Genomic DNA, 25,922 nt, shown 5'->3' on the forward strand with positions numbered 1-25,922 from the left:
GGTACAAAACACAAAATGACGGAGCGGTGGTAAAATACTGCTGACTCACAGGCACGTCTTAAAAGATGAGGAATACATTCACACAATAAAATACCTTCAACTTGCTAGAGGAAATAAGACACAAACACATATTTGAATGCAGATAGATTCCTTCATTTACCAGAGAGATGATCTTTGATTGGATAAAAATGGTCGATTAGTGACTTGTGAAAGAGGAGTAAAAAAAGAGTTGATAATAAACTCGGGTACACAGACAGATTATTGGAGGAATATGTGGAATAAAGCAAGAACATGATTAGTGGTGAAGCACATCTCGGATGCAAACATATGCAAGGTCATCTGTGCAGCTCGCATCCTGCCAATTCCCATCTGTGAGGAAAAAAAAATGTTGAAGCACAACAGCATTTTATTCTTTACCCACATTTACTGAGTTTACTTACTACTTTCATCTAATTCCACGCAGTCACCGGTTTCATCGGGCTCACTTGAAGCAAAATTAGTGAAATCCTCATCTGAGCCATCAGTCCATATAAAGTCATCATTCTGGAAGACAGAGTCATATTTGAATCATTAGTCCAAGGTGATTATAGTTCATAAAAACTAACAAAATGATTTTTTATTTTTTAAAATGAAGAAATCATTTTGCTAACAAAATAACAGGAAAACCCTGAAAACTAACAGAAACAAAAGTTGACATTTACAAAACTAAAAAAAGCCAATAATGACCACACCAAAAAGGTACTTTGTTTTCATTTTTGTCAAATAGTTTCGTTCATCAGCTTTTACAAATATATTGATGTTTGGCTGTTTGTTCGAGAATTGTAATTGCTAGCCAGCTGGTGCCACGTAAATGGCATCGAGCTAGTTTTTCAGATCATCTTTGCACTTGAGTCTCAGTTTTGCTATTCAATGTGTTTCGAAAAACTAATCTGAACAAACTGAATTTAAAAACAAAAGCAAACATTCAATAATAATATAGCTAGGAGAAAAATCCAAAGCTAGTTTAACCTCCAATCAGTCCCAGTGACTACGTACGATGTCAAGCTCAAGGCAGCATCATTTTGCATGACTTACAAAAGGTCCACATGGCCCACCAAATTCCAATTTTTGTTTTTCACTTAAACCGGATTCATAAACATTTATTTTCACCTCTTAGCAGTCGAAACCTGCGTACTCCGATATATACCAATAATGTTCTATGGCTTCTGATTTCAAATTCAATATGTTATTGAAAGCTATAATAAGAGTGAAATGAACTGGAAACTGAGTGTAGTAATAAAGCGCGAGACAAAGTCATAGCTCTCTGAAGGAACTCGCAAAATCCCACGTGGCACACCCTGAAAGTGACGGTTGATGTCCTACTCGTCTTTTCATTACGCCGGTGACCAGAATGTGTTTGAAAGACATTCCAAAAAGAACGCAATGATCAATGAATCACCTCAATGGCATCATGAAGTCCAATCCAGACTTCGTCAGTATTACCACCTGCTCGAATTAATTCTTGGACAAATGCGTTTTCCAGGTCGCTGTGGATGGAGACTAAATTCCCGCCAAGGATGTTGCACACACTCTGATGGGAAGAATAGAATCGAATGTTCATTTCACTCATTGAATCCATCTGACAGTAAATCTATTTTGGTTTTCTTTGAGATGGCTCAGAGCTCGCAATTAACAAGAGTGAATTACAAATACACGAGACGATGCTTCATACCTCTGCATCTGCAAAGTTTCTTGTCTCATCTTGGTAGATGTAACAGTGACATGTCAACTGAGTCCAGCCTTTTGGACAGTCACTGCTCACTGCACAATTATTATTGTGGAGAAAATAAAAAATTAAAAAAATAGAAATGTGTCAATTGAATTTTGCAGGGATCATATAGCAACAAAACAAAGACATTGTTCATTTGGAAAAGTAGCATTGATACGTACATTTCCACCAACCTTTGTCGTAATATGCAGGATGAGACCACTGCGAAGACATTTTTTTGGGGACATTGCAAAAAAAAAAAAAGATATGAATGAAGGCAGCAGTAAATGAAATCCAATGTTGAAAAGACATGACATTTTGACTTACAGCTCCGGTCAACAGTCCACTCATCCCGCAAAAGAAGAACAACGAGCGAAGAGCAAACGTCATCTGCAATATGAGAGAAAAAAGGTTTTTTTGGTTTTTTTTAAACAATTAATAAGCAGCATTGTACTACTTTGAAACAAAAAAAAGATGTCAATGTTGAGATGATCAAATTGTGCAACGCTACCTTTGCTGTCATGAGTGAGTCGTTTTGTACATGTACGTCGGGTCTTCTTATATACTTACTGCCTGGGAATGTTCTACCCGTCATGAAAATTCCTGACTTAAAAAGAGTGCATAAGACCAGTTTTCTGTTGCAATAATTACCGCCTCGACTGTCAGACGATGGAACACCTGAAGCAGTTGATGACATCAGTGGAACATAGTTTAGGTCTGTTTGAGGCTTCAAACATTTGTCAAGTACTAATTAGGATTATTTTTGCAGGGGAGAAGAGGGGCTCTTTGGAACATATTTCAGGAACGACTGAAGTTGTTCATTTTCAACACCAAACATAAAAATATCGAACTAAACATTGGTTGAAAAAAAAAAAAAAGACATGACACAAGGATTGTTAGGTTAAGTTATTCCACTTGGAGCATTTTCAGCTTATCGTTGGGAGATGTCTTGATGTTCACAGGCCAACTGGAAGACAAAGTGGTCTCCAGCATCTTCCCTGGAGTGTCCTCTGGGTGAAACGTGCCCTGAACACATCACCAGGGTGGCTCCTGGGAGGGTTAGGGTTACTACCCACAATGCCGGTAGTTCAAGGACCAAACAGCCCGTAGTGATCCACCTTGAATTCATATTGTTGTTGCCACATGGTCACACAAACATTTGGAAAAGTGTGAAAACAGCCAATGTATTGTATACACAGACACATGAGATAAGATAAGATAAGAGCGGGCTTTTTAAATGTATGAACTCTGTCACCTGGTTTCACAAATGACCAGATCTGGGGCTCCCAAAAATGCCATTTTTGTGTAGAACAACTATACTGTAGAAATAGTAAAAAGAGAAATCTGTAGGGAAAGGTCTATAGCTTCAACAAATGTGAGTGCAAGCTTTGCAAATAGAAGATAGTGTGCCCAGGGTGTATGGTGCTACTGCTACTTTCTATGCTATTTTACTTGATTTTCTATTCTATTGATTTGTGCCCGGTAGCAGTCGTCGACTCTCCCAGAGCTCCACTTTTTGGAGTGAACCTCGGTTGCTCCGAGTCCCACTGTCGTATGGTGTTCCACAGGGTTCAATCCTGGGGCCTCTTCTGTTTTCAGTGTGTCTGCTCTCTTTGGGTTGCACTTCCTTCCACTCATATGCAGAAACACTTTTGCTCTGAGGACACTTTTGTCCTCTCCGGAGGAATTCAAGACATGGATAGTACGGAATTTCTTGACTTTCAAATTTCTCTTATAGTCAGTCATGTGCTAAGTAAAAATACAAGGGTTACACTATGCAATGAAATATGTTATTTTCCCCTTTTTTACACAAAGAAGTTGAAAGACAAAATATTCATATCAAGGAAAGAGCAACAGGAAAGTACATCAGGCTTTGCTTGTGGTTTAGTCATTGCAAAAGTGTGCGACTATGATAGACATTCAGCTATTCAGGTATTACAGGTTGCAGAGGTACTGTGACATTGTCTTGCACTCCATTTAGGAGGTCCATCACAATTTCAACGGTGTTATTATTCATCTTTTTCACTCAGCTTGCCCATTATTCCATTCCATGAGAAAATCAGATCCTGTTAAAAAAAGCAACACACTTGGGGCAATTTACCATCATCAAAAAATGGTGACACCAATCAAAATGTGTGCGCATCAGACGACAGACACCCTGTATATAGGAGAAAAGACTTGCTGGGGGAAAAAAAAACCCTCAACAATCATTTTGCGTCATGGAAAGTACCGAACAACATTTTCTCTTTGTGCAATTGCTTTAATGCAGCAAGAGTGGAGAAGAACGGCTTTTTTTTTTTTTTTAGATCATAACACAGAATTTCAATCAGATTCAATATAATCAAAAAAAAACATTATTTTCCAAGTCAAGTTTCATCAATCGCAAAGCAGCAAATTAGTTGAGCACCCACCACAATATTTGATGTTCATTTTCTGAATATGCTGTGTTACATTTGGATCCGGTGAAAAAGATTTCCATTTTTGTCTCCATAGAATGTTCTTTTGCAATTTTTGGGAACCATTCAGATGGTTCAATCGCTCGCTCACATGCAAGGTTAATAGCCGTGTCTCAATGACCCGTTTCCAAAGAAACAATTTCTCTGTTTCATCAGCATTTGACACAACATTTAAGTCACCTTATTCTTTTCTCTTCTCTTTCTTATTTTCTTCCTGCAACAACTGTGTAGTACGCTCGGTCATTTATATGCACATTCCTCCTATTGTCCAATTCAACCTGTAAGAATTATTTTAAAATCAATCAACGCAATCTTTTGGATTTTATGGCGATGATAGTGTGTTTTGCTCACATTAAGTTAAAGCAGAATATTGTGCAAAACGCGTTCACATTTTCACAGCTTGAAGTGAACAAGAGCAAGAATGTGCACATGAATTTTAGTGGCAACAAATCACCGTTTAGGTGACGATAGAAGATGACAAACCAAGCCAGTAAATAACATGCATTCAATTGTTTGCATGCATGACAGACAGGCTGAGATGGGGGGAGGGGGGGAATCCAACAAAACAAGCTCCAAAAGTCAGCAGGCCAGTTTGTCATCAATGTCATCCCCAAAAAGCTCTTAAATGACTTTAGCGGCGTGAATTTTAGTGCTAACTTTTTTGGGGACATTTTCACACATTTGAGTGGTTTTCTTCACTTCTAATGTATATGAATTGATTCTGTTTAATTGAAGAAAGGTGATTTTTTTTTTTTTTTTTGTTCTACTACCCACTTGCGAAGTATTGGATTTTTCGATTTGACACTTATTTGACACTTATTCCAACTTCATTTTGTTTTATACGACTAGTCAAAAAGGGATTCGGGTTGCATCAATTCTGCTGATAACAACCAAGGTTTCACTTCCAGACACACAATCTACATGACTACTCCCACAATATAGGAAAGAGAGAAGCAAAACATACATTTTGACCAAGCTAACATATGATTTGAATAGAGCAACTGCAAATTCCAAGTGAGTCAATTTAGCTGTAATATGTTTGATTCCATTTCGAGAGAGTTGTATTGTAAAGCAGCCAGAGACGTGTTGTCAAAAACTTGTTGTCACAACAGCGCAAACTAGTTTTTCCAGCAGCAGTTCGTGACAGGAGATGTTTTGTCATAATCAAGATGTCAAATTCAACATTCATGCTGTAGGATGATAATGATGTATTATGTCGTGACAAACATTCAAACATGTACAGTTTGAATTCAGCGTTGATTTTTCCGCACTCAAAAAGTCTAATCCTGGAGGTGTAGCTTCTAAGAGCATTCTTTTTTTTGTCCTCACAAGTGAGTGTACCCTACAGTCTTCCATAAGTGGGTCAAAAAATGTCCCATATTAGATAGAATCAGTGTGTTTTTAATGCTTTTGGTAGAGTTGTTCACTTCTATGATATTAGGTATTATATCTAGGAGGACCATATAGCAATGATTTCATGTTTAAAATATCTTTATTTTGAAAAAGATAATTATCTAGAAAAGTCATAGAAAAATGGGAACATTGTGAACATCCATTGTGTGCGGGTGTGGAAAAACAAGTTTTTGGAGGAATACCTGGAATATGAAAAGATCATAACATCATATTATTGTGAAGATTAAAAAAATAAAACTCACCGGGTGGGTCATTCTTTACCCACGTATGTATCTAAGGGCGGGTCAGGGTTTCAAACTTGGGTTAGGGTTGAAAACTAGGATTAGGGTTTCAAACTGGGGTTAGAGTTTTGAAACTAGGCTTAGGGTTTCAAACTAGCCTTAGGGTTTGAAACTAGGGTTTACAACTAGGGTGAAGGTTTCGAACTAGGGTTTCAAACTAGGTTTTCAATCTAGGGTTAGGGTTTCGAACTAGGGTTTCAAACTAGGTTTTCAATCTAGGGTTAGGGTTTCAAACTAGGATTAGGGTTTCAAACTAGGATTAAGGTTTCAAACTCGGGTTTAAAATTAGGGTCAAGGTTTCAACTAGAGTTTCAAACTAGGGTTAAGGATTTGAACTAGGCTTTAAAACTAGAGTTTGGGGTTTCAATCTAGGGTTAGGGTTTTATACTAGGGTTAAAAGAACGTTTCAATGATTCGGGGGTATTTTGATGTCACAAAATCCGAAAATGACTTTTTTTTTTTTCCAAACTAGCTCGAATTGGTATTACTTTTCTTAAGTGTTACTTGAACGCAATATCACATGTCCGCTCCTTCAGCACCATGGTCAGCGCCTTTTACTTTCCTCCTCAGTCACGTCCGCTGTCCGCAGCCCTGCCCTGCCCTCCTGCCCTGCCCTGCCCTGCCCTGCCCAATCAGCGCTCCTTGTCAACTTGCCTACTTAAACGCAACTCTCCAGCTCCACCATTGTCAATTGGTCCTGTGTTGCTCCCTGTTCCTGCTCTTGTTGCGTCCTGTTGCTGATCTTGCTTGCCTGGAGATGTCAAAGCACAAGTGCTACTTTTAGCAATGATGAAGGTGCACATCATCAAGGAATTAGTTTTCACACAAAAAAAAAAGATGTCTCAAAATTAGACACAATTGAAAATGACAGGTGTCATTTTCAAACTCAGCTCAGCAACACAATACTATCCAGAAACCATCGAAAGATCGGAAGTACTTCAATCAAAAGCACAGAAGAGAAGGCTGCCGTGAAGCATTTGATGAGAAAACACATGAAATGCACAAAGATAGCAAATTTACTTGCTATCCCCCCCATAAATAAATAAATAAATAAATAGAGTCAGAAGGGTTAGGGTTCCTTTTGCACCTCTGAACTGAGCTTCGGACTTCAGCTGAGGGCTCCTGATGGCCATCTGGTGTTTTGCTCATGACACAAACATGTTTGCTCACTCCACTTGTACGTTTTTCTCTCTGGTTGGGCCTGCAGTTTAAGCCAATTTAAGCTTCTTAAATACTTCACTGGTGCCATCTGCTGCTCGAGTTCAAGCTTGACTCTCATAACGGTTGCCACTTGGACTTTTCAAGATGTCAAGAAGAGTTATTCTTCTCGTGTGCGTTTTTTTTGGGGGGGCCGGAAAACTGCACGGTGGTTCTTGACTTGACGTGTGGTTGAGAAGACTAATATCAGCCGTCACCTAGGGCCCCCTACTGGCCACCAACATGTACAACAAGGCCCTATGCAGACGATTTGTGTGTGCAAGATCTTTAGCAATGTCATTGATCTGATATATATTGATATAGAATATAATATATATATATATATATGTATTTTGTAGATGCATATATACATATATGTATACATTACTTTATATATTTCTATATTTGACATGTATATTTTTTGTATGTACAAGATACATTTTATAAGAGTTTTTTTTTTTTGTCTTAATGATTGACACATTACATACAGTCAGAATAGGGATGAAGTGTTAGAAGATGTCAATGCTTAAAAATAAGTTAATGAATAGAAAAGAGAACAACTCTTTCTGTTTCGCCTTTTCCACCCCAGACTCTCAATTCCACACAACATTGTGAAGTGGGCAAAAGTTCATCCCTGTCCCTTTGACATTTTAATCATGTCATTGATATGATAATTGATCGTGAACTCTGTTACAGCTTTTTTTTTTAGGACTCAGCAATGTGGATGGTTACAGCTATTGTCAGCTTCAAGAAAGTAAATTAGCAGCATACCAGCCAATCAGCTGATGCATGCTGCTGGGTGCGCCAGCCATAATTATCAAGCGGCACCCAACTGAATTATTAGGTGTGTTTTTGTCTTATGACGTCTGGCTAATTAACAGAGAAGCAAAGAGAATATTTTCTTTACGTGGGAGTGTCAGGCATGTTGGCGCCTACTACTTTGCTTTGAGCATTTCTCTCTGACTTCTGAAAAGGTCGAAGGCATTCAAGTCACCCAAATGAGCCCCGATCAGAAGCAAATGCACGAGACGAAATGGGCGGGCGACGCTAAATTGTAAAGCTTTGTCATAGATGGAAGCTAAACGTGGCGCCAAATTTGGATTGATCCTGAAAGAGAAGTCGATGCCTCTTCGTAATCGCTTGCGGCTTTGTCGCTAATCACAACTGATCTTATCCATGTCCGATATTAAAATTCCAACATATCAAAAGTGTCACTTATCATGATTGCAACACGACACGTCAACTGTCATGATGATACAGAGTTGTTGAGAAAGTTGATCTGCTACCGAGTTGAGCTCATTTAGGCAAATGACTTCCTGGGAGTGTCGATGAACAAGCTCTGGAATTTACTCAAAGGAATGTTATGAGCAAAAAAAGTTGACTTTCTGTTCAATCTTACGCACTGATAAAGCTCATTTCTTTTTTTGGATCATTTTCTAAAGTTGCCACACTGCTTGATTGGGATCCCCCAAAATATGTATTTTCACCAGACACGCAAAAATGGATGGGCCCATTGTGGGCCGGCTAATAGACAATTCATTTGTTTTCATCAACTGACAAAAGAGATTTGAAAATGGCGCACGGTCTTGAAGTCTCTAATTGTTCTTGAAGTCTCTAATTGTCCTTGACACACCGGTCGGTGTGCCTTAAATGTCAGCGAAATGACGTCAAAGCGGATTCAGGCGTGAGTGACAATCACTATGGTTTCATTCAACATGCCAAACAACCTTGGAATGGGTGTGTACTTAATTAATAGTGGAAGCCAGAGTCCACCCAAATGTAAGTGGCCAGGTGTGTAAGGCGTGTTTTGTACTTAATGAATAATGCTGGCATTGCTCAAAGAAGCTGTTAAGTCAGGAGAACATTTCCTTGTAGGCAAGTGCACCACCCTGTTCTTATCTTGCGCCACTTGTTTCTTTTCCCAACAAACTCAGCATTTTCATTAGTTTTTTCAATTTAATTCTCGATCCTTTGCATGTTCGGAATAGGGGATGTGATGAATCCGACCGAGTCAACCTTCTGTGACTTTTTGGAGGCGTATGCAAATAAATTCGCCTTGACTGAACTGGTTTGGTGTTTGTTTAGGAATACGTGTCCAGCTGCGTAAACAAACAAACAAAAAAAAAAAAATGCTTGAATTCTATTTCGTCAAGTGGTTGCACAAAATGAAATCATCTGGATCCAGATAGAGTTTCTTTAAGCAGATGTAAGGTCTGCTTAAAATAAAAATAAAAAATGGGATGATTTTATTTCATGCAACAACTTGGCAAAAAAAGTTGAGTTTATTCAAGATCATTTGTTCAATGTAAGAATCCGCAAAAAATCCTTCGATATAAGTTTGGTTTGTTAAAAGGGCAAAAAGCGACATACGCAAGCAACCTGAGCGGCTCCCAAAAAAAACGAGTCAGATGCGTCACGTGACAAGACAATTGCCGTAGTTAACATTCCAGGGCTGCGTATAAAAAGAGCTTGCTTATTGTCATTCCGCAAGAATCGTCACCACAGCAAAGGTAAAACTCACGTGGGACTCATTTTCAACACCACGCATGCGAATTTTGTCAAAGGCACAAATGACCGAGCTTGTCGTCTTCTGTCTGTCATTGCGCAGATGGCATCTGCTCTTCGCTCCTTGCTCCTCCTGTGCGGGATCTGTGGGCTGTTCGGCAGCATCGTGAGTTCAAATTTGAACGAGTAACCCGAAAGCAAAAAAAGAACAAATTTGCTGCTGATCATCGTCAGTGATTTGCCTTTTTTTTCTTCTTCTTCACAGTCATGTCAGACAAAGAAAGGTAAGTCGAGAGAGACATCATGCTTGGATTCCTTCCTTGCCTTTCCTTCCTTCCTTCCTTCCTTCCTTAGGTTGAGTTGACGCCTCCAATTGTGTTGCAGGGTATTGCCCAAAAGGCTGGACACGGTTGAATGACCGCTGTTTCATCTACCAACACGATGAGAGAACCTTTGCCGATGCCGAGGTTCGGATGACTTTCACGCAGTAGTTGCGACGTCGTTCAAAGCCGGATGCGTTGATTGAACCTTTTTGGGTTTTTTTTTTTCTTTCTCTTTCTTCCTCATCAGAGCGTCTGCAACATTCTTGGTGGCAATCTGGCTTCCATCCACAGTGACCTGGAAAACCAAGTGATCATTGAAATAATCCGGGAAGCTGCTGGTACTTTTAGAGACACTTGGATCGGCTACCATGATACAATCCTGGTAAGGCCAAACAAAAGTTTGGATTGAATCGTGTTGATGGTGTTGCGTCGCAATATTTGGATACATTGAATGCCAAAGGGTTCTCCGGACTCACTTTTGTCACTAGCCTAAATAAAATGAAATCTAAATTGGATTTTTGTCTTGCAGGAGGGTGACTTCATTTGGACTGATGGCTACCCTGATGATTACCAAGACTTTGAGACGGGTCAGCCAGATGAAGCAGTCCCACCTGAGGACTGTGTGGACATCGATAGCGCAAGTAAATACTTCATTTCCTTTCTTTGTAGATGTTGAAACAAAATGTCATTTTGGGAGCTTGAATGTGATTTTCTTTTTTTCTTACAGATGAGCAGTGGCACGATGACAACTGCCTTGATCTCAGTCCATATATTTGTGCCAAAAAAGTCCATGTCAAGACACACTAACCAGTCCGTCATATCTTCTAACACGATGCCTTTCCCACCTTCTGGATGAGAACAAAATACTTCAGGGTCTTATTTTCAGGTCTCTTCACCTTTTTTTTTTTTTTGGCTTCACCTGCATTGTTGACTTGTGATTGATTGGTTGTGGTCAGTCCAGAAGACTTATCACTAATAAATGAAGGAATCTGTCTCTGCATAGGAAATGTGTTTTTTGTTTCTTCAACATCTTCCAACTTGGTATTTATGATGCAGCTCCAACTGCACAATTGGTTTTTGTTTGACAGGTAATGTCCACTTCCTGTTCAGATTGAGGGAGGGGGCGGGTTAACAATAAACCAGAATTAATCATGGCTTCCTCCAATTATCCCTACAATACGATTACCCACTGAGTTAAGTCCAGTAAATGAGAACATTATTTATACATTAGTATTTTTACACACGTGCCAACTGATGCACCAACATGTTAAGTGTTTTGTTTGTATTCATTTTGTATTTGACACAATATAACATTATTTATGAATTTATTTGTTGAATTGTCATTACAGAAGCTGGGCTGTTAATAATGCATGTATCATAGTAATCAATAATAGTAATCAATGGCACACCCAAGTGGTGACTCAAAGCTAATTTTCCACTGACTGACAAGTTAATCAAGTCCATCTATGACAGCAATGTATTCGTGACGGGCGGAACAATTAGGTGCGAAAAGTTACAAAAACTTGTCTATCCACTTGCAGCCATTTATATAATTAAAAAAAAAAAACAAAGAAAATGGCTCGCTGCAAGCAACACCTTTGTTTTTAACTAACTGACTGACTGTACGAATAGATAGATAAATAAATATATAAATGAATGCATGCATGCATGCATGCATGCATGCATGCATGCATGCATGAATGAACCAACTTGTTTACCTGCTGGTTGAAGAGAGGCACCTGTAGCTAAAGCCAAACTGTAACTGTGGCAGGGTTTTTATTTTCTGGAAATGCATTTGACACCTCCTTTTTCAGATAAAATGTGCTTTCTATTCAGGTAAAAAGAAGGACTACAGTGGATTTAACATTGAATAATTTTCACCACAACGGACGTAGGTCAGCCTTTCATGACTGTTAGCCTTTGCTAGCTAATCCATTCTATTCTATATCTTAAAGTCTGTCAGTTTAACATAACATCACAAACAACTGTTGTTACAAGTCATTGTAAGCCGATTGAAACAATAAAAGCACTTTTTAAAGCCGTGAGTATAAAACAAAAACTTCGGTCTCTTTGTGTGTCTTTGGCATGTGGAGAAATTGACAATAAAGCTGACTTTGACTTTGAAAACAACCACGAATGTCATGACCTCAAACTTGAGATCGCAAAGGACATGGGCCACAACAAAGACCCGAAAATAGAAATCAAATAAATACGTACGGTAGCTTTGAATCAGGGACAAGCAAGATTCGCTTCAAGAATTTGGACAGTGGTTCATCAAACAAAGTTTTGTTATGTTTTTTAGTGGATTTGGTTTTTTTAGTGGCTTGATAGACCTGCTTCCCTTTTCTTGGCAACAATACAGACAGGCCTGACTACATCATTGAATCAACGTATTCATAGCCAATGACTCGACTCGAATGACTTTAATTCGGGGACCAACTTCTCCAATGGCCGAAGAGTGTTTTCAATCATGAATTGTGTGAATTTGGAAGAGGCTACCGAATGTTACTGGAGTCGGTCGGTCGGTCGGTCGGTCAATGTCATGTGACATGGGATGCAACATTCCAAGTGTCAACCCAACCCACAGCATAAAAGCCACAGTGCCTTTCTTTGATCTCCCCAAGGCACGGAGACCGCAAAGGTGAGATGATGCAAAATGTTCAGACTGTTTTTTTGCCTTTCCTCCGACCACAACATTTTTTCAATTCTGAAACATTGCCAGTTTTAAACTGGATTTTCGACGACCCAAAACGAATGATAGCGACTCGCTCTATCATTTCACAGATGGCTCATCTCCAACCATTGCACTGAGCCAAGCTGCAAGTCGACATATGACGACGCAACTCTTCATAAATATGTCATTTAGTCTCCGAATTGAACGTTGCGCTCGCCCTCTTCAAAAGGTAAGGGGACTCCGTTGGACATGAACTGTTACGTCTTCCAAAACGATGCCAGGACTCGACCAGATGTACGGAAGACCGAATGTCTGTTGGCGTCAACATTTGTGAGCTAATAAACCGAGTGCAAGCGTTGAAGAGCTGCTCATTTGCTTCTCTTTATTATTTCCCTTCAGAGCGGCTGCAACATTCTTGGCGGTAAGGTAATCTGGTCTGGAACAAGCACCTGTTGATGACGTGATTCACCAGGAGGATGGCGCTCTGCCTTTGGACTCTTTGATTCTATTCCGGTAAAAAAACAAAACAAAACAAACAATGACGCTACAAAAGTTCTTATTGACACAGAAAAGGACTCCATCCTTCAGACTCAATCTTGGCAGCCAATGAAAGGAAGGAAGTGTAGCGTTATGTTTTCATCATCACAGATTTAAGAAATGACGGGTAGGTGTTCTCTAGCGCCACCCAGAGGTTAACACGTGTTAAATATTTACAGCAAAAATTCAAACTTTACTCAGACATCCGCAAGTATTCATTTACATCGTGTACTCCACGCGTACTAAAATGTGACTTTCTCGGTACAGCTTACTTTGACTTTGATTCGGTGTGGCATTCAGTTGGGGGCAGGTTTCTGTTGTATGTTGTACTATTGTTCTTTGTGTCTCTTCACTCACTCGTTGGCAATCGGTGAGAGATTGAAAATGTGCTTCTTACTTCTGCCACACTGGACCGCGATAGAAGAGAGAAGTCGACGACGCCACTGAAGAACGAGACAAAGATATCGTAGAAGAAGCAGCAAGCGCCAGCATGGCCGCCAACCGTTTTTTTACACGACGGCGACAACAAGGGTTTAAAGTTGCATCGTTTGGGTGCGGGAGGAGGCTCATAATGTCGTATTAGAGGCGGAAATCCCCTGTAAAACGGCGCTAATATTCGAACATAAATTGATCAATTATTTTCTAAATGCACATATTTATTACTCTAGCCCCGCCCCCCCTCTCTGAGCCCCATAAGAGGAATAAAAATGAGCGCCGTCCCCGGTGTGCCTGTCTCAAAATTCTAGAACGGTAAGTCATTGCATTCTATTCGGTCACCACTAGTTGGGAGAGGGGGAAAAAAAATCCACATTACATTTGAACAAGAATCATTGTAATATAAGAAACAAGCAGATGATTCAAAGAATAAAAGCACTTTTTGAACCCGTGAGCATCAAACAAAAACAACCACTGATGTCATGTCCTCAAATTTGAGATCACAAAGGACGTGGGCCACGACAACAAAGACCCGAAAATAAAATAACTCAAATAAATACGAACGGTAGGTTGAGATCAGGCACAGGCAAGATTAGGTTCAAGACTTTGGAGAGTGGTCGATTGATGTTTTTTAGTGGATTAGGGTCTTTTCTGATTTGTGGGTTCAGTTCATGTAAGGTGACGAAAGGTAAGTGATATAATGAATCAATGGTGGCTTGCTAGACCTGCTTACATTCTCTTTGCAACCAAGCAAGCCTTAGTCGATAATTACATCAATGCATTCATAGCCAATGACTCACTTTAATTCTGAAGCAACTTACCCAATGGTAGAAGAGTTTTGTTTTTTAATCATTAACTGTGTGAATTTGGAAAAGGCATAAATATGCTACTGAACGTTACTGGACTCGGTCAATGGCATGTGACATGGGATGCAACATTCTAAGTGTGTCAATCCAACCCAATGTTAACATTAAAATAATAAGAATTGTTAAATAAATACTATTTATTTATATATTTTTAAAATGATCATAATTTGAAAAGAAATACTTTTTGTTTGTAGAATATATTTTAAAAAAATAGAACAATAATAATAGAATAATGTCTTTTATATGCTTGTTCCAAAAACACAATACTATACATCACATGGAAATAATAGCGAGCTATAAATAATATACAATGACTTGTTGTTCAGCACATCCTTAGTTTTATAAAGCATAGAAAGGACTTTTGACATTTTTTGTTTTAAAATGATTCATATGTGGCTACCGAGTGAGTTTGGTTGTTTTAAAATGATTTATATATGGCTTCCAACTGAGTTTGGCAATTAAGTCTGATGGGTTCTCGGTTCCCGTAAGTTGGAACGGGACAGCAATTTTGAAAAGGAACACTATGATTTCTCCCACCAAGGGTGCATCTGCACAGATTGACAAACTAAACTCGTTGAACACGAGTTTGGCAATTAAGTCTGATGGGTTCTCGGTTCCCGTAAGTTGGAACGGGACAGCAATTTTGAAAAGGAACACTATGATTTCTCCCACCAAGGGTGTATCTGCACAGATTGACAAACTAAACTCGTTGAACATGTCATATGACATAGCCTACAACATTCCAGACTTCAAACCCAACCTATAAAACGCTTGCTGGTCGTCATTCTCAGCATCCACTCATCTCCAAAGGTAGGCAATTTTACACCTGCCGTTTTTTTGGGTGGTTTTTTATCCTTTCTTCTGGTAAGATGCCAGCCAAATTGTTATAACGATTCATTCTATTATCTCACAGATGGCTCGTTTGAACCTGTTGTTCGTTCTTTGCGGGATCGTTGCGCTGACCCGAGCGGTAAGTCCAACTATGGTACGATTTAATAGTTGTGAGCTTTTACTTTCTTAATTGAACACCGTGCTCTTCTTCTTTGCAGTGTCGTAATGAACAGGGAAAAGACGGTTGGTAGCCGTGATTAAATCCGACACGCATTTAACATTTCGACTGAATGGTTTAATGTTAAACAATTGTGTTGCAGACGGTAACTGCCCCAAAGGCTGGACTCAGTTGGACACGTACTGTTACATCTATGAACATGATCCCAGGACCTTCCCTGATGCAGAGGTACGCAAGACTTTCACATAGTCAATGATGGAGTCATTATAAAATCAAATGAAAACGAAGCGCAAGTGCTGAAAGGACTTTTTCACCCCCATCAGAGCGTCTGCAACGTTCTCGGCGGGAATCTGGTCTCCATCAACAGCCTCAAGGAACATGCCCTTGTTGTTGAGCTGATTCGAGAGGGGGCTGGTTCTGTCGTAGACACCTGGATTGGACTCCATGATGCCATTCTGGTGAGCTACGCAGCTTCTCAATGAATCGCGTCACGCTAGCTTATCAGCGACTGTCTGAGTGTGATTTGTTACTCAAATGTGATTTGGCCTTGTAGGAGACCGACTTCGTTTGGACCGATGGCGAAACTGTTAATTTCAGAAATTTTGGTGCCGGCCAGCCCGACAACGCTGGAGGAAATGAAGACTGTGTCGAGATTGAAGGAGATGGTTTGTATGCTAAAGAATATTGCAAGCGGTGAATCTGGGTGGTTGATCAAATATCGTTTTGGTTTTTTTTAACCACATGCTTGAAAGTGGCATATTGCAAGCGGTGAATCTGGACGCTTGATCAAATATCTATTGAACGTGGCGGCCTACTTGACCGTGGTTTGTGTTTTCTTGCAGACTCTCTGTGGGATGACGACGAGTGCACGGAGGAAAACCCGTTTGTTTGCATCAGACCCGTGAACAAAAAACAATGCCATTAAGCGGCCATCTTGGTATCATCTCATCTTGAAAAATAACTTTTCAACTTTGGCCTAGTTTCTATGGCGTCCTTCGATGTTCATCAGACAGCCATTCATTTCTTAATGATTGCCGTCAATGAAACTTATTTGGATGGATACCGCAGCTTTTCAATAAATTCCATTTTCTGAGCATAAACATACATTTGAGTGTTATTCCTTCCTTCCAATCTTCGCACCGATATGTCATATGTAATCATAGAATGGTAGTCAAAAGCCCGGCAATGCAAATGGACCGTAAAATGTTACGTCGATTGTAATTGTCTTTAAATATTGCTTTGAACTATAAGGGGGGCGCGTGTGACACCAGGAAACATGCTTTTCTTTTGGCTGTACTAGATTCAAGGGTAATTAGACATTCACTGCAGTAGGTGGGAGTGGCAGTATCACTGGAAGAGGGTGCGCAAGGAGTAGTCGCTCGACAGTGTAGAGCGCACGGAACATACGCTCACGCAGCCGTGCATATGGTCATGCTGCCTCATTTTGAGCACAAATTGTTTGATTCATTTTTGTTTTGTAGGTTCAAATCTTTTATATATTGTGCTCCTGAGTTAATGGTGCTGATTACTTTGAATTGAATATTATTTATTGCTGTTATTTAATTGAATATTATGTATGTTTTATTGTATTTTTTCCAGCATACATTGGCAGTTGGTCAAGAATGTTTATAGTTTAAATAATTATCATTTATTTTTAATTTCAGGCAAAGGGATGCACATTGAATCTGTTCTGTTACAGACTAAAAAACAATGTCATTAATAGTTATTCTTTATTGTGGGTTGATCTTTCTTTTTTATTTATATTTTGTTTTCTTTAATGTTAATAACATGGGGGGCACGAAATGTTTTCTTCTCCCGAGGGGGGGGGGGATCACAGAAAATTATTGAGAAGCACTGGGTTAAGGTTTCAAACTAGGGTTCGGGTTTTAAACTAGGGTTTCAAACTCGGGTTAGAGTTTCAAACTAGGGTTTCAAACTAACGTTAAGGTTTCAAACTATGGTTAGGGTTTCTATAGAAAATGCATGTGGGTCATTTTTGACCCACTTTTGGAAGTTTGGGGTCAAAATACAAAAACTACAATTTCTTAAAATGCATTAAAGGTAAGTTAAAAATGTAAATGCCATGATGTCAAAAACATGTTTTTTGAGGAATATGAAAAGATAACAACTTTTTGTTATAAAGATATTTCAAAAAAAAACAACCTCACCGGATCATGTTTGACCCACTTATGCAACTAAGGGTTAACCACCATTTTCAAATGAATGCTTTTTAAAATGTTTTGAGTAGCGTGTGATGTGCATAAAGTGCCATATAAGGCTTCTGCAATTTCTAGTTCTTTCCTGGGATTCTTTTTAATTCCTCAGAAAATAGGGGTATTGCTCAGAAAGCCACTGTCCATCTCCGGTGTCGTGGTTCACTTAGCTGACTTCCGCACAGCCCACGTGATTTCAGTTGCCACGCATTGACTCGGAGACCGTGCGCGCAACAATTAAGGTGGTGTGATTGACAGGCGGCGGGCGACCAGTTCAGGTTTGAGTCGACTTTCAGGCAGCCAAAACGGGATAAGTGAGATTGAAAATTGGTGATGGATATTATTTCAGCAAGTTGATTAAACAAATGTTTGGGTTTTTTTTTTTGGTCTGGTAAGGGATGTGCCAACTTACACGCACTCAACTAGTCTGTCGTGTTACGTGACATAACTGACATTCCGTGACACAATTAAAAGAGGCTGAAGATTGATCCCTGGTAACGTGTTTGATGCAATCCAACATCACCACATTCTCGGCTCGCCTAACAAATTGTCAATTTCAAATCGCCATTAAATAAATTTGTACCAGTGCTAATTGGACCAACAAAGACAACAATACTAACATACACCATAAGAAAAAGTAAAACCTTGTAAAAAAAAATAAATAAATGAAAACATCTGATTGAACAGGGATGAAATCTCTTTTGTGTTCACTGAAACCATAGGCGGTTTTACGGGGGGGGGGGGGGGGGGGGGGGCAAGGGGTGGAAACGCCCACCCCAACCAAATGTTTTGCCACTCTGCTGGCAAATAATCTATCGATACTAAAGTCAACATTTTATGATAAATGTTCCTAATACATATTTTCGTCATAGTCTGCGAAAAAAACTGTTTAGAATTCACCTCCCCCCCCCCCCCCCCCCCCCCCGTTCTTTCAAAACAAAATGGTTGTATTCTAGACGCCACCAAGCAAAGCCCAGACATCACGTGACTGATCCCTGTGTACAATAGTCTATGCCGACATTCTGACTGCAGCTTCAAGAACTGATAATGAAGAGTGATGAAAAGCAATCAACATTCCGGCCAAGTGAACGATGGACAGGTTGGATATTGCAGATTCCAAACAATCATCAGAAGTGGTTTGCACGACCATGGCGACAGCAGAAGGGAGGAAAGCCAAGCGTCGTCACGCCAATGCCCTCGAGAGAGAGAGAGACCTGGTCATGGCTGTCTATTGATCGTTGCGGTGTGGTATCTTAATGAAGGCCCTGACGCTGCCAGGTCCCAATTGGAAGTCTTGAATAAAAAGATAAAGATGGGAGAAGAGACCAGCAACATGCGCATGCTCAAGATGTCATTTTTGGAAGGCGACTGAAAATCACGTTTTTTTTTTTTTTCTATCACCATCCAGCTTTGCCCGGTGGCCATTCCAGAGTCACTGGAACGGAAAGAAAAGATACTACAGACCCCCAAATGAAAATAGCTTCAACCTGGACTCCCAAATAAATAAATTCAACTCAATTGACAGAAGACAAAAAATGGAGACATCTGCTTTTTCCGTTTGAACTCTGGATAAGGTGAGAAGTGTAAACCAATCTGGTCTGGGAGAGATGATCAGGAGGCGTTGACTGTCTTGAGTCATCTTTAATTTGGGCTTTGTAGACAACACGTCCATAGTGACAAGAGTGACTGACTGACTGAACGCTATCTGACACCTCGCTCGAAAAACACCTCAGCTGTGCTGTTAAGCCATACTGTACATATAGGGGCTAATTAAAGGTCTTTTGCGTCACGACAGATTGTCTCATTTTCTTCGAAAACAAGTTTGGCAAGGATGTTTGGAATTGTTACTGTAATTGCCTTGATGTTTGGGTGCGGAATTGGACAAAAGCCAGGTACTGACGCGTGAGGAAATTCCAAATGGACCGAGCAAAACGAGTTCTTGTGTACAGCGGCCGTTCTGGCGTTACTTTTTACCTACCCATCATTTTGTTGCATATTTTTGGACTTCTATTTGTATTTGTGTTAAGAGCCACTGGTGGTGTCCACTCACCTGCTTTGTGTAAAGACTGGACTGACCTTGGCCGAGGTGGACATCAGCTCCCTATGAACATGAACAAAATAGCCGATACAGAAAACTGACATTCATCCGTTCAAACCGCTTTTTCCTCGTTGGGGGTCGTGCTGTGGCCTATTTTGGGGTCAATATCGATAGATTTAAGGAAAATACGACACATTTTCCAACGAGGTTTTAGAAACTGACTAAACTTGTCTGACGTGTCATGTGACTCAGGGTACGACATTCCATCCATCAGTGTCAACCCAAAGCATAAAACCTTTCCTGCGAGACATCCTCAGCATCACTCGTCAAGACTGCGAAGGTAAGCATACGCTCAATTTGACGCCCTGCCTTTTTCCCCGCGCACGTTGATTTCGATAAAGCCAGTTGAAAACGTTTTTTATACAACCACGCAAATCCAAATCAGTAGACAGAAACGCCGAAAATTCATTCTTATTATCACACAGATGTCTCGTCTTCACCCGTTGCTGGTCTTTTGCGGGATCGTCGCACTGTCCCAAGCTGTAAGTCTGCAGTACGACCGCAGGACTCTCCTCCATACTTTTGTTTTGGCTCTCTAAACTGAACATTGTGCTCTTCTTCTTCTTCATGGTCTTCACATAAGTGTAGACAGGCAGAAAGTAGGTAGCGAGCTGTATTCAAAATCTTGCTTCCATTTGACGACAGAAATCATTTGATGGCCAACATTTATGTTGCAGCTACTGACTGTCCTCCAGGATGGACTCAGTTGGACCAAAATTGTTACATCTACCAATATGAGCCCAGGTCCTTCTTAGATGCCGAGGTACGAAAGACTTTCACACAGTTTTCTGCCTGTTGACATTCCGGAGTTGATCAACTTAACGGCTTCAATCATCTTTCAGAGCGTCTGCAACATTCTCGGCGGGAATTTGGTCTCCATCGGCAGCGCCAAGGAAAACGCCGTCGTTATTGAGCTGATTCGAGAGGGGGCTGGTACTATGGTAGACACCTGGATTGGACTCCATGATGCCATTCTGGTGAGATACCTTCTCACCGAATCATTTGTGTTCACTCGGTGTGCTTTGACAAATATGTCGCCCGCACCCAATTTTGTCAAGGAACGGTACGGTGGTTGTCTCAGCACACGCCCCGTAGATCTACGTAGTAGAGGTTGACTATTGGATGGAAACTGATGTCAATCTATTCAAATATCATAACCTCAATTATTGCCAAATATGTCTTTGTCTCATGCGTTCTCAGGCTTTCCTTTGAAATGAAATACCACTTTATCTTACAGGAAGATGACTTTGTATGGACCGATGGCAAAATAGTTGATTTCAGAAATTTTGGTCCGAACCAACCCGACAACAATGCAGGAAATGAAGACTGTGTAGAGATTGAGGCAACCGGTTTGTATGCTTACAAATTCTAACATGGTAACAAAAAAGCCATTTTGATACTATATACATGATGTAAAATATACGTCATATATTCTATAAATCCATTATTATATTTGCATATTTCAAAGAAGCATATAGCACCTGTGACCCTCGTTTGTGTGTTTTCTCTAGCGGACCCGTTGTGGAATGATGACACCTGCACGGAAGAAAACACGTTTGTTTGCATCAAGCCTGTGCTGAAAAATTGCTGCCATTAACCAGCCATCTTCTTTAATCATATACTTTCTGGCTCAAGCTAACTACGACATAATAATATCTGTGGCATCCTTCATGTTCATTACAGAATCATTCACTTTTTAACGATTGCCATCGCGTAATCTTATTTGAACGGCTAACTTGGCTTTTCAATGAATAAAAATAAAATGTCTGTGCATAAAAATGTGTTTGGCGCTCATCACTGTATCTTTATACAGACACTGGACGGATGGCAATTGTAAATTTCAATACTGCCCAAGACCTACAAAATGGATTGATGCCGAGCGAGTGGCATACATACTCTAATACGCTGGGTGGCGCTATTCCCTACAAAATGGATAGAGGCCGAGCGAGTGGCACACATAGTCTAATACGCTGGGTGGCGCCATTCCCTAATACGTTGAGCGAGTGGCATACATACTCTAATACGCTGGGTGGCGCTATTCCCTACAAAATGGATAGAGGCCGAGCGAGTGGCACACATAGTCTAATACGCTGGGTGGCGCCATTCCCTAATACGTTGGTGTCAATACGTTATTTATATATTAAAAACAAAAAAAGAAACCGCATCTACGACACATGACTCATTCCAGGGTTTATTTATTCATTTATTTTTGGCACTTTCGGTCCTCAATACAAATCAAATCGTACTTCAGTAATGACGTTTGCCTGAAGTCCTGTGGCATTACGTAAAAATGGCTGCATTGAAATAACTTTTACAAAATGCATGCAATTTGTTGCCTCCAATTTTTTTTTTTTTTTTATGTTGTGACAGCCAGCGACATATTTTAGTGTACCTGGGAGGAGCTGAGGTGTTTGAAAGGAATGCTGTACAGTCCTGTTGGAATGGTTCCAAAGTGCCAAAAGAGAGTCGAAGAAGAACTATTTGTAGACCTTGTTTGAGGGTTTGGCGGAGAAAGGAATACAAAAAGGAAGCTCAACTTCAGATTTGTTTTAGTGGAGTGTTTTTTTGTTGTTGTTGCTTTTGTTTTGTTTTCTTCAAAATTTGCTCATTTTAGATTTGTAGTAATTAGATGAGGTGGCATGAAGCATTGCAAACTGTATTGATACTGTTGCCCCACCTGCTGGATCTTACACAAGCAACCTATATTAAACGTCAAAATCAGAACCAAAGTGTTTTGAACGTGAAAGGGATGTTTCAAAACACAATTTATCGCTAGCTGAGCGATTTAGAGCCACCGTATACACGACCTGTGTTCAACATTGTTGTTAACAGAAAAATCAAACAGTGTCTATATTTAGACTCTGTCATCTCACTCAACCCAGCTGTGTCCTTGGTCGCTTGCTTGCTCGTTCACGCACTGATCCGTTCAGTTGGTGAACGGGAAATGCAATTCAACGGACTCGTTCGTGAACGGAAAGTTACGTCTTTTTTCTTCTTCGTTTTGTTTTACGGCGAGGTGGCACCAGCTTCAATGCGCATTCTTGACACCGACGGTGTGGGATAAGTTACGTTATTGCATGTTGGTTGAAGTCAAATGAACTGAAAAGATGCGTTCACTCACATGCCAACACTACTAATTAGTCTAACTTTATAGCGCTTGTCATTAGTGGTTAGACAGTAATGATGTACATTACAGGACACACCTTAGTTAACATGCATGTGCAATGGAAAATTCTTTCCAATCTTTTCCGAGAGTGCCATCATTTTTTTCAAGTTTTTTTCTTGACGAGAGTCAAATCCATGTTCTTTTTAGTTTTTTGGGTTTTTTTTTTTTTTGGGGGGGGGGGGCACCACATTTTTTTTCTCTGACTTGAATCAGGGGTGTCAGTCATTTTTTTCACGGGCCGCATTGTAGTCATAGCTTCTTTCGGAGGGAGGGCCATTATGACTGTCAACCCAAATAAATGTACAAAACAAACTGACAAATAACTCCTCTTCAAATCAGACGAGTAAAAACTGGTCAAATATTTAAAAAAAAAAAAGATATATTTAAAAGTGAAGACAATTTGCAATTCTAGTAATGACACACGAATTGGATGCACAATTTGTCTTTGCAGGCCACATAAACTGATGTGGCGGGCCGTATCTGGCTCCCGGGCCTTGACTTGGACTACTGTTGACTTAAATCACGGGAAGTCTTCGACGCTCTTCATTTGAAAAGCGATAGTGGCCTTTCTTTTGTCAAAAATAAGCTTGTTATATTTTTCAACCTCCGCAGATGACAACACGAGGGAAAAAGAACGTGTAAACAGAGAAATCAACCCATCCACTGCTGAGATCTTCATAGATTGACTGATTGTGATATTTAAGACTTGAAAAAAAAAGGAAAATGGGGGATGACACAAATTTTAGTCAAAGTCAAAGTCAGCTTTATTGTCAATTTCTCCACATGCCAAAGACACACAAAGAAACCGAAATTTCGTTCCCCCCTATCCCACGGTGACAAGACATGGCTCACAACAGACAAACAAAGTAAACAAGTATAACAAAAGCGTGCTGAATAAATAATGAATAAATAACACAACAATAAATAAATAAATAAGAGGAGCAGAAAAACAGGATATTCTTCAATCATGCTCTTGTTTAATAACGTTGTTTAATGCTGTCGGCTGCAAAAATGATTCAATTCAAAAATTCTACGTCTCGTCTGGGAAAAAACACACAAAGCACAAAGGTGTTTTGCTAAAATTACCTCAGTAGTGTTTTTGTTGTTCTTTCACAATACAAAGGGCATGTCATTATTTGATGAGTCAAAAGGATAAAGCACTGACGACACTAATACGTAGTTGGATGGTACGCTACAAGTCCAGTTGTTAGCCATGCTTTCCACTTATTAGTGTCAATCAATCTTTTGGAAATGCCATTTAACCTCAGGGCGACTGGCAGGAAAGTTTAAGAGGGCAATCGTCCAAAACTTTACCTCACTCACTTGCTGATTTTTTTTAGGGTGTCAGTAACTGCAACGGCATGGCTCGGCTTCAACTAAACCGAGAAATCTACTGGAACACATCTCAAGCTCACCGCTTTACTGTGTCCGTCGTTTCCAGAGATTGAAGGAACTGAACCGTCAACGAAACAAAGTTCCCTATACTGACAAAAGATCTCTGAAACGCTCGTCCTTGAACGAGCAGAACTTTGCTCACAATTGTGACAAATGAGATTTCACCAGCCATTTCTTTGAGGTTCTGATGCTGGGGGGGGGGGGGGGGCGGTGTAATAAATGATGTGGATCGATGCATTCCAACAACAGAACAGTTTGATCTCACCGAGTTGTTTGGACTACAAACGTCTCTCGGTGTTGGGGAGCCTGAGGACTGTATAAGGGGTTGGCTCGGAAGGTTATGCTCTTTTCGCCCTTGGGTGTCGTGTCGCTCAGAACACAGGAGGGAAGACGTGGTTCGGTTTGGTTGCTTTCGTGAATTATCTTGCGTGTGATTCTTGGGAGAGTGTGTGGATCGTGTAAAGGGTGTGAAGGGTGTGGTTGTGCAACAGACAGAAAGAAATACAGCACGTAAATCACAACGCTCGACTTCTGACGTCACACAACACTGGTAGACAGCACACATGACATAAGTGACTGGACGTAACTGTTCCAATATACTAAAATAAGCAGAAATGAAATACTCTAGACAACACGTAAGTCATCAAGACAAACAAATACATTTGCTGGGGACCATTACTTGCCGTGAGCTGCGTAATGGCTGTCGATGCTAGGCTAACTGTCACTCAAACGGCACGCACACAAAACAAATCGCGATCAGACAAAAGGCACAACAGTGGGCAGTAGTAACAATGAAATGGATGTACTCACTTTGGGTCAAAGACGCACACGATCACAGCAACACGCTCAGTCGATACCAGCCATTTCGAACTCCCGTCTGTAACTTACCGCTGCGCACAAGCTGCAACAATCGCGATAAGCTGAGGTAACTCACGCGAGACTTAAGGCGCGGTGACGTAACTTTCCAACATTCAACACCAACTATAAATTGATTTTCAGCATCAACATAGGAACCTTTCTAACACTCAGAGTAATAAAGATGGCGGCTTTGCCAAACCGTTTGGCCGCACCCACCTTGTTAGGTAGTCCCGCCTCAAAGGATGTGACGTAATACAGTGGACCTTTTTTGCGCCACGGACCGGTTACGTATCTGAAATATTTTCGCGGACCGGCCTTACTATAAATAAATAAATAAATAATACATTCATATGAATAAATAAATAATACATTTATAATAAATATATAAATACGATGAAATAAAATGATACAACTGGCATGAAAACAAGTATAAACGACATAAAAATAAAACTCACCATTCCGTTGAATTAGTGGGAGCGCTGAGCTTGTACTCCAAAACGAGCCGGCTTAATCGGAGACACCCGAAGTGGTTAAGGTTTGTCTTTGAATACAGAATGCTTGCTCTCCATGTGCCCAAGCACTTTTGAAGGCTTCATTGCCTCGTTAGCTATAGCCTGTCGCCAGTCGCCACATATTGTACAGAGTGGGCTTGCTTGGCGCGTCAGTCACCGTGGCGATAAATAAATCCATATTTGTAGTCGGACTTTCTTTTAGATGCAGCTTTTTTTTTCTTAGAAGTGGTAGCCTCT

General features: G+C 40.3%; 4 protein-coding genes across 8 annotated transcripts; 3 read left to right on the forward strand and 1 right to left on the reverse strand.

Moving 5' to 3' along the window:
* Positions 1-131: 131 nt before the first annotated feature.
* LOC125987960 (galactose-specific lectin nattectin-like) lies at positions 132-25,647 on the reverse strand. Of its 5 annotated transcripts, none has more exons than XM_049752640.1 (7): positions 25,629-25,647; positions 2,075-2,137; positions 1,930-1,969; positions 1,712-1,800; positions 1,439-1,570; positions 441-543; positions 132-369 (listed from the first exon to the last, which is right to left on the reverse strand). In XM_049752640.1, the coding sequence occupies exons 1-7, from the start codon at positions 25,629-25,631 to the stop codon at positions 296-298; spliced, it is 504 nt and encodes a 167-aa protein (XP_049608597.1). In that variant the 5' UTR covers positions 25,632-25,647; the 3' UTR covers positions 132-295. The 5 variants fall into 5 exon arrangements, with proteins under 5 accessions (XP_049608597.1, XP_049608599.1, XP_049608598.1 ...); XM_049752642.2 differs by lacking the exon at positions 25,629-25,647 and adding an exon at positions 25,126-25,349 and having other exon boundaries at positions 1,942-1,969; XM_049752641.2 differs by lacking the exon at positions 25,629-25,647 and adding an exon at positions 25,126-25,347.
* Positions 9,532-10,922, forward strand: LOC125987969 (galactose-specific lectin nattectin). The gene is made up of 7 exons (XM_049752659.2): positions 9,532-9,604; positions 9,703-9,765; positions 9,865-9,883; positions 9,984-10,066; positions 10,170-10,304; positions 10,452-10,563; positions 10,650-10,922. Exons 2-7 carry the CDS (start codon positions 9,703-9,705, stop codon positions 10,727-10,729), a joined length of 492 nt encoding a protein of 163 aa, XP_049608616.1. The 5' UTR covers positions 9,532-9,604; the 3' UTR covers positions 10,730-10,922.
* LOC125987968 (ladderlectin) lies at positions 15,254-16,543 on the forward strand. Its single transcript, XM_049752658.1, has 6 exons — positions 15,254-15,404; positions 15,484-15,508; positions 15,586-15,671; positions 15,767-15,901; positions 15,997-16,108; positions 16,286-16,543. The coding sequence occupies exons 1-6, from the start codon at positions 15,348-15,350 to the stop codon at positions 16,366-16,368; spliced, it is 498 nt and encodes a 165-aa protein (XP_049608615.1). The 5' UTR covers positions 15,254-15,347; the 3' UTR covers positions 16,369-16,543.
* On the forward strand, positions 19,949-21,534 carry LOC125987970 (alpha-N-acetylgalactosamine-specific lectin). The gene is made up of 7 exons (XM_049752660.1): positions 19,949-20,034; positions 20,180-20,236; positions 20,338-20,353; positions 20,432-20,517; positions 20,597-20,731; positions 20,992-21,103; positions 21,266-21,534. Exons 2-7 carry the CDS (start codon positions 20,180-20,182, stop codon positions 21,349-21,351), a joined length of 492 nt encoding a protein of 163 aa, XP_049608617.1. The 5' UTR covers positions 19,949-20,034; the 3' UTR covers positions 21,352-21,534.
* Positions 25,648-25,922: the final 275 nt, after the last annotated feature.

This window comes from Syngnathus scovelli, chromosome 2 (assembly GCF_024217435.2).
Source record: "Syngnathus scovelli strain Florida chromosome 2, RoL_Ssco_1.2, whole genome shotgun sequence".
In the NCBI taxonomy this organism is placed as follows: domain Eukaryota; kingdom Metazoa; phylum Chordata; class Actinopteri; order Syngnathiformes; family Syngnathidae; genus Syngnathus; species Syngnathus scovelli.

Coding starts and splice junctions, on each gene's coding strand:
- LOC125987960 (XM_049752637.2), bottom strand. Junction 1,970..2,074: donor GTGGACTGTTGACCGGAGCT/GTAAGTCAAAAT, acceptor ATGTCTTCGCAG/TGGTCTCATCCTGCATATTA. Junction 370..440: donor CGTGGAATTAGATGAAAGTA/GTAAGTAAACTC, acceptor TTTTCCTCACAG/ATGGGAATTGGCAGGATGCG.
- LOC125987969 (XM_049752659.2), top strand. CDS start 9,703: ATGGCATCTGCTCTTCGCTCCTTGCTCCTCCTGTGCGGGATCTGTGGG. Junction 10,305..10,451: donor GCTACCATGATACAATCCTG/GTAAGGCCAAAC, acceptor TTTGTCTTGCAG/GAGGGTGACTTCATTTGGAC. Junction 10,564..10,649: donor TGTGGACATCGATAGCGCAA/GTAAATACTTCA, acceptor TTTTTCTTACAG/ATGAGCAGTGGCACGATGAC.
- LOC125987968 (XM_049752658.1), top strand. CDS start 15,348: ATGGCTCGTTTGAACCTGTTGTTCGTTCTTTGCGGGATCGTTGCGCTG. Junction 15,509..15,585: donor TAATGAACAGGGAAAAGACG/GTTGGTAGCCGT, acceptor ATTGTGTTGCAG/ACGGTAACTGCCCCAAAGGC. Junction 15,672..15,766: donor GGACCTTCCCTGATGCAGAG/GTACGCAAGACT, acceptor CACCCCCATCAG/AGCGTCTGCAACGTTCTCGG.
- LOC125987970 (XM_049752660.1), top strand. CDS start 20,180: ATGTCTCGTCTTCACCCGTTGCTGGTCTTTTGCGGGATCGTCGCACTG. Junction 20,732..20,991: donor GACTCCATGATGCCATTCTG/GTGAGATACCTT, acceptor TTTATCTTACAG/GAAGATGACTTTGTATGGAC. Junction 21,104..21,265: donor TGTAGAGATTGAGGCAACCG/GTTTGTATGCTT, acceptor TGTTTTCTCTAG/CGGACCCGTTGTGGAATGAT.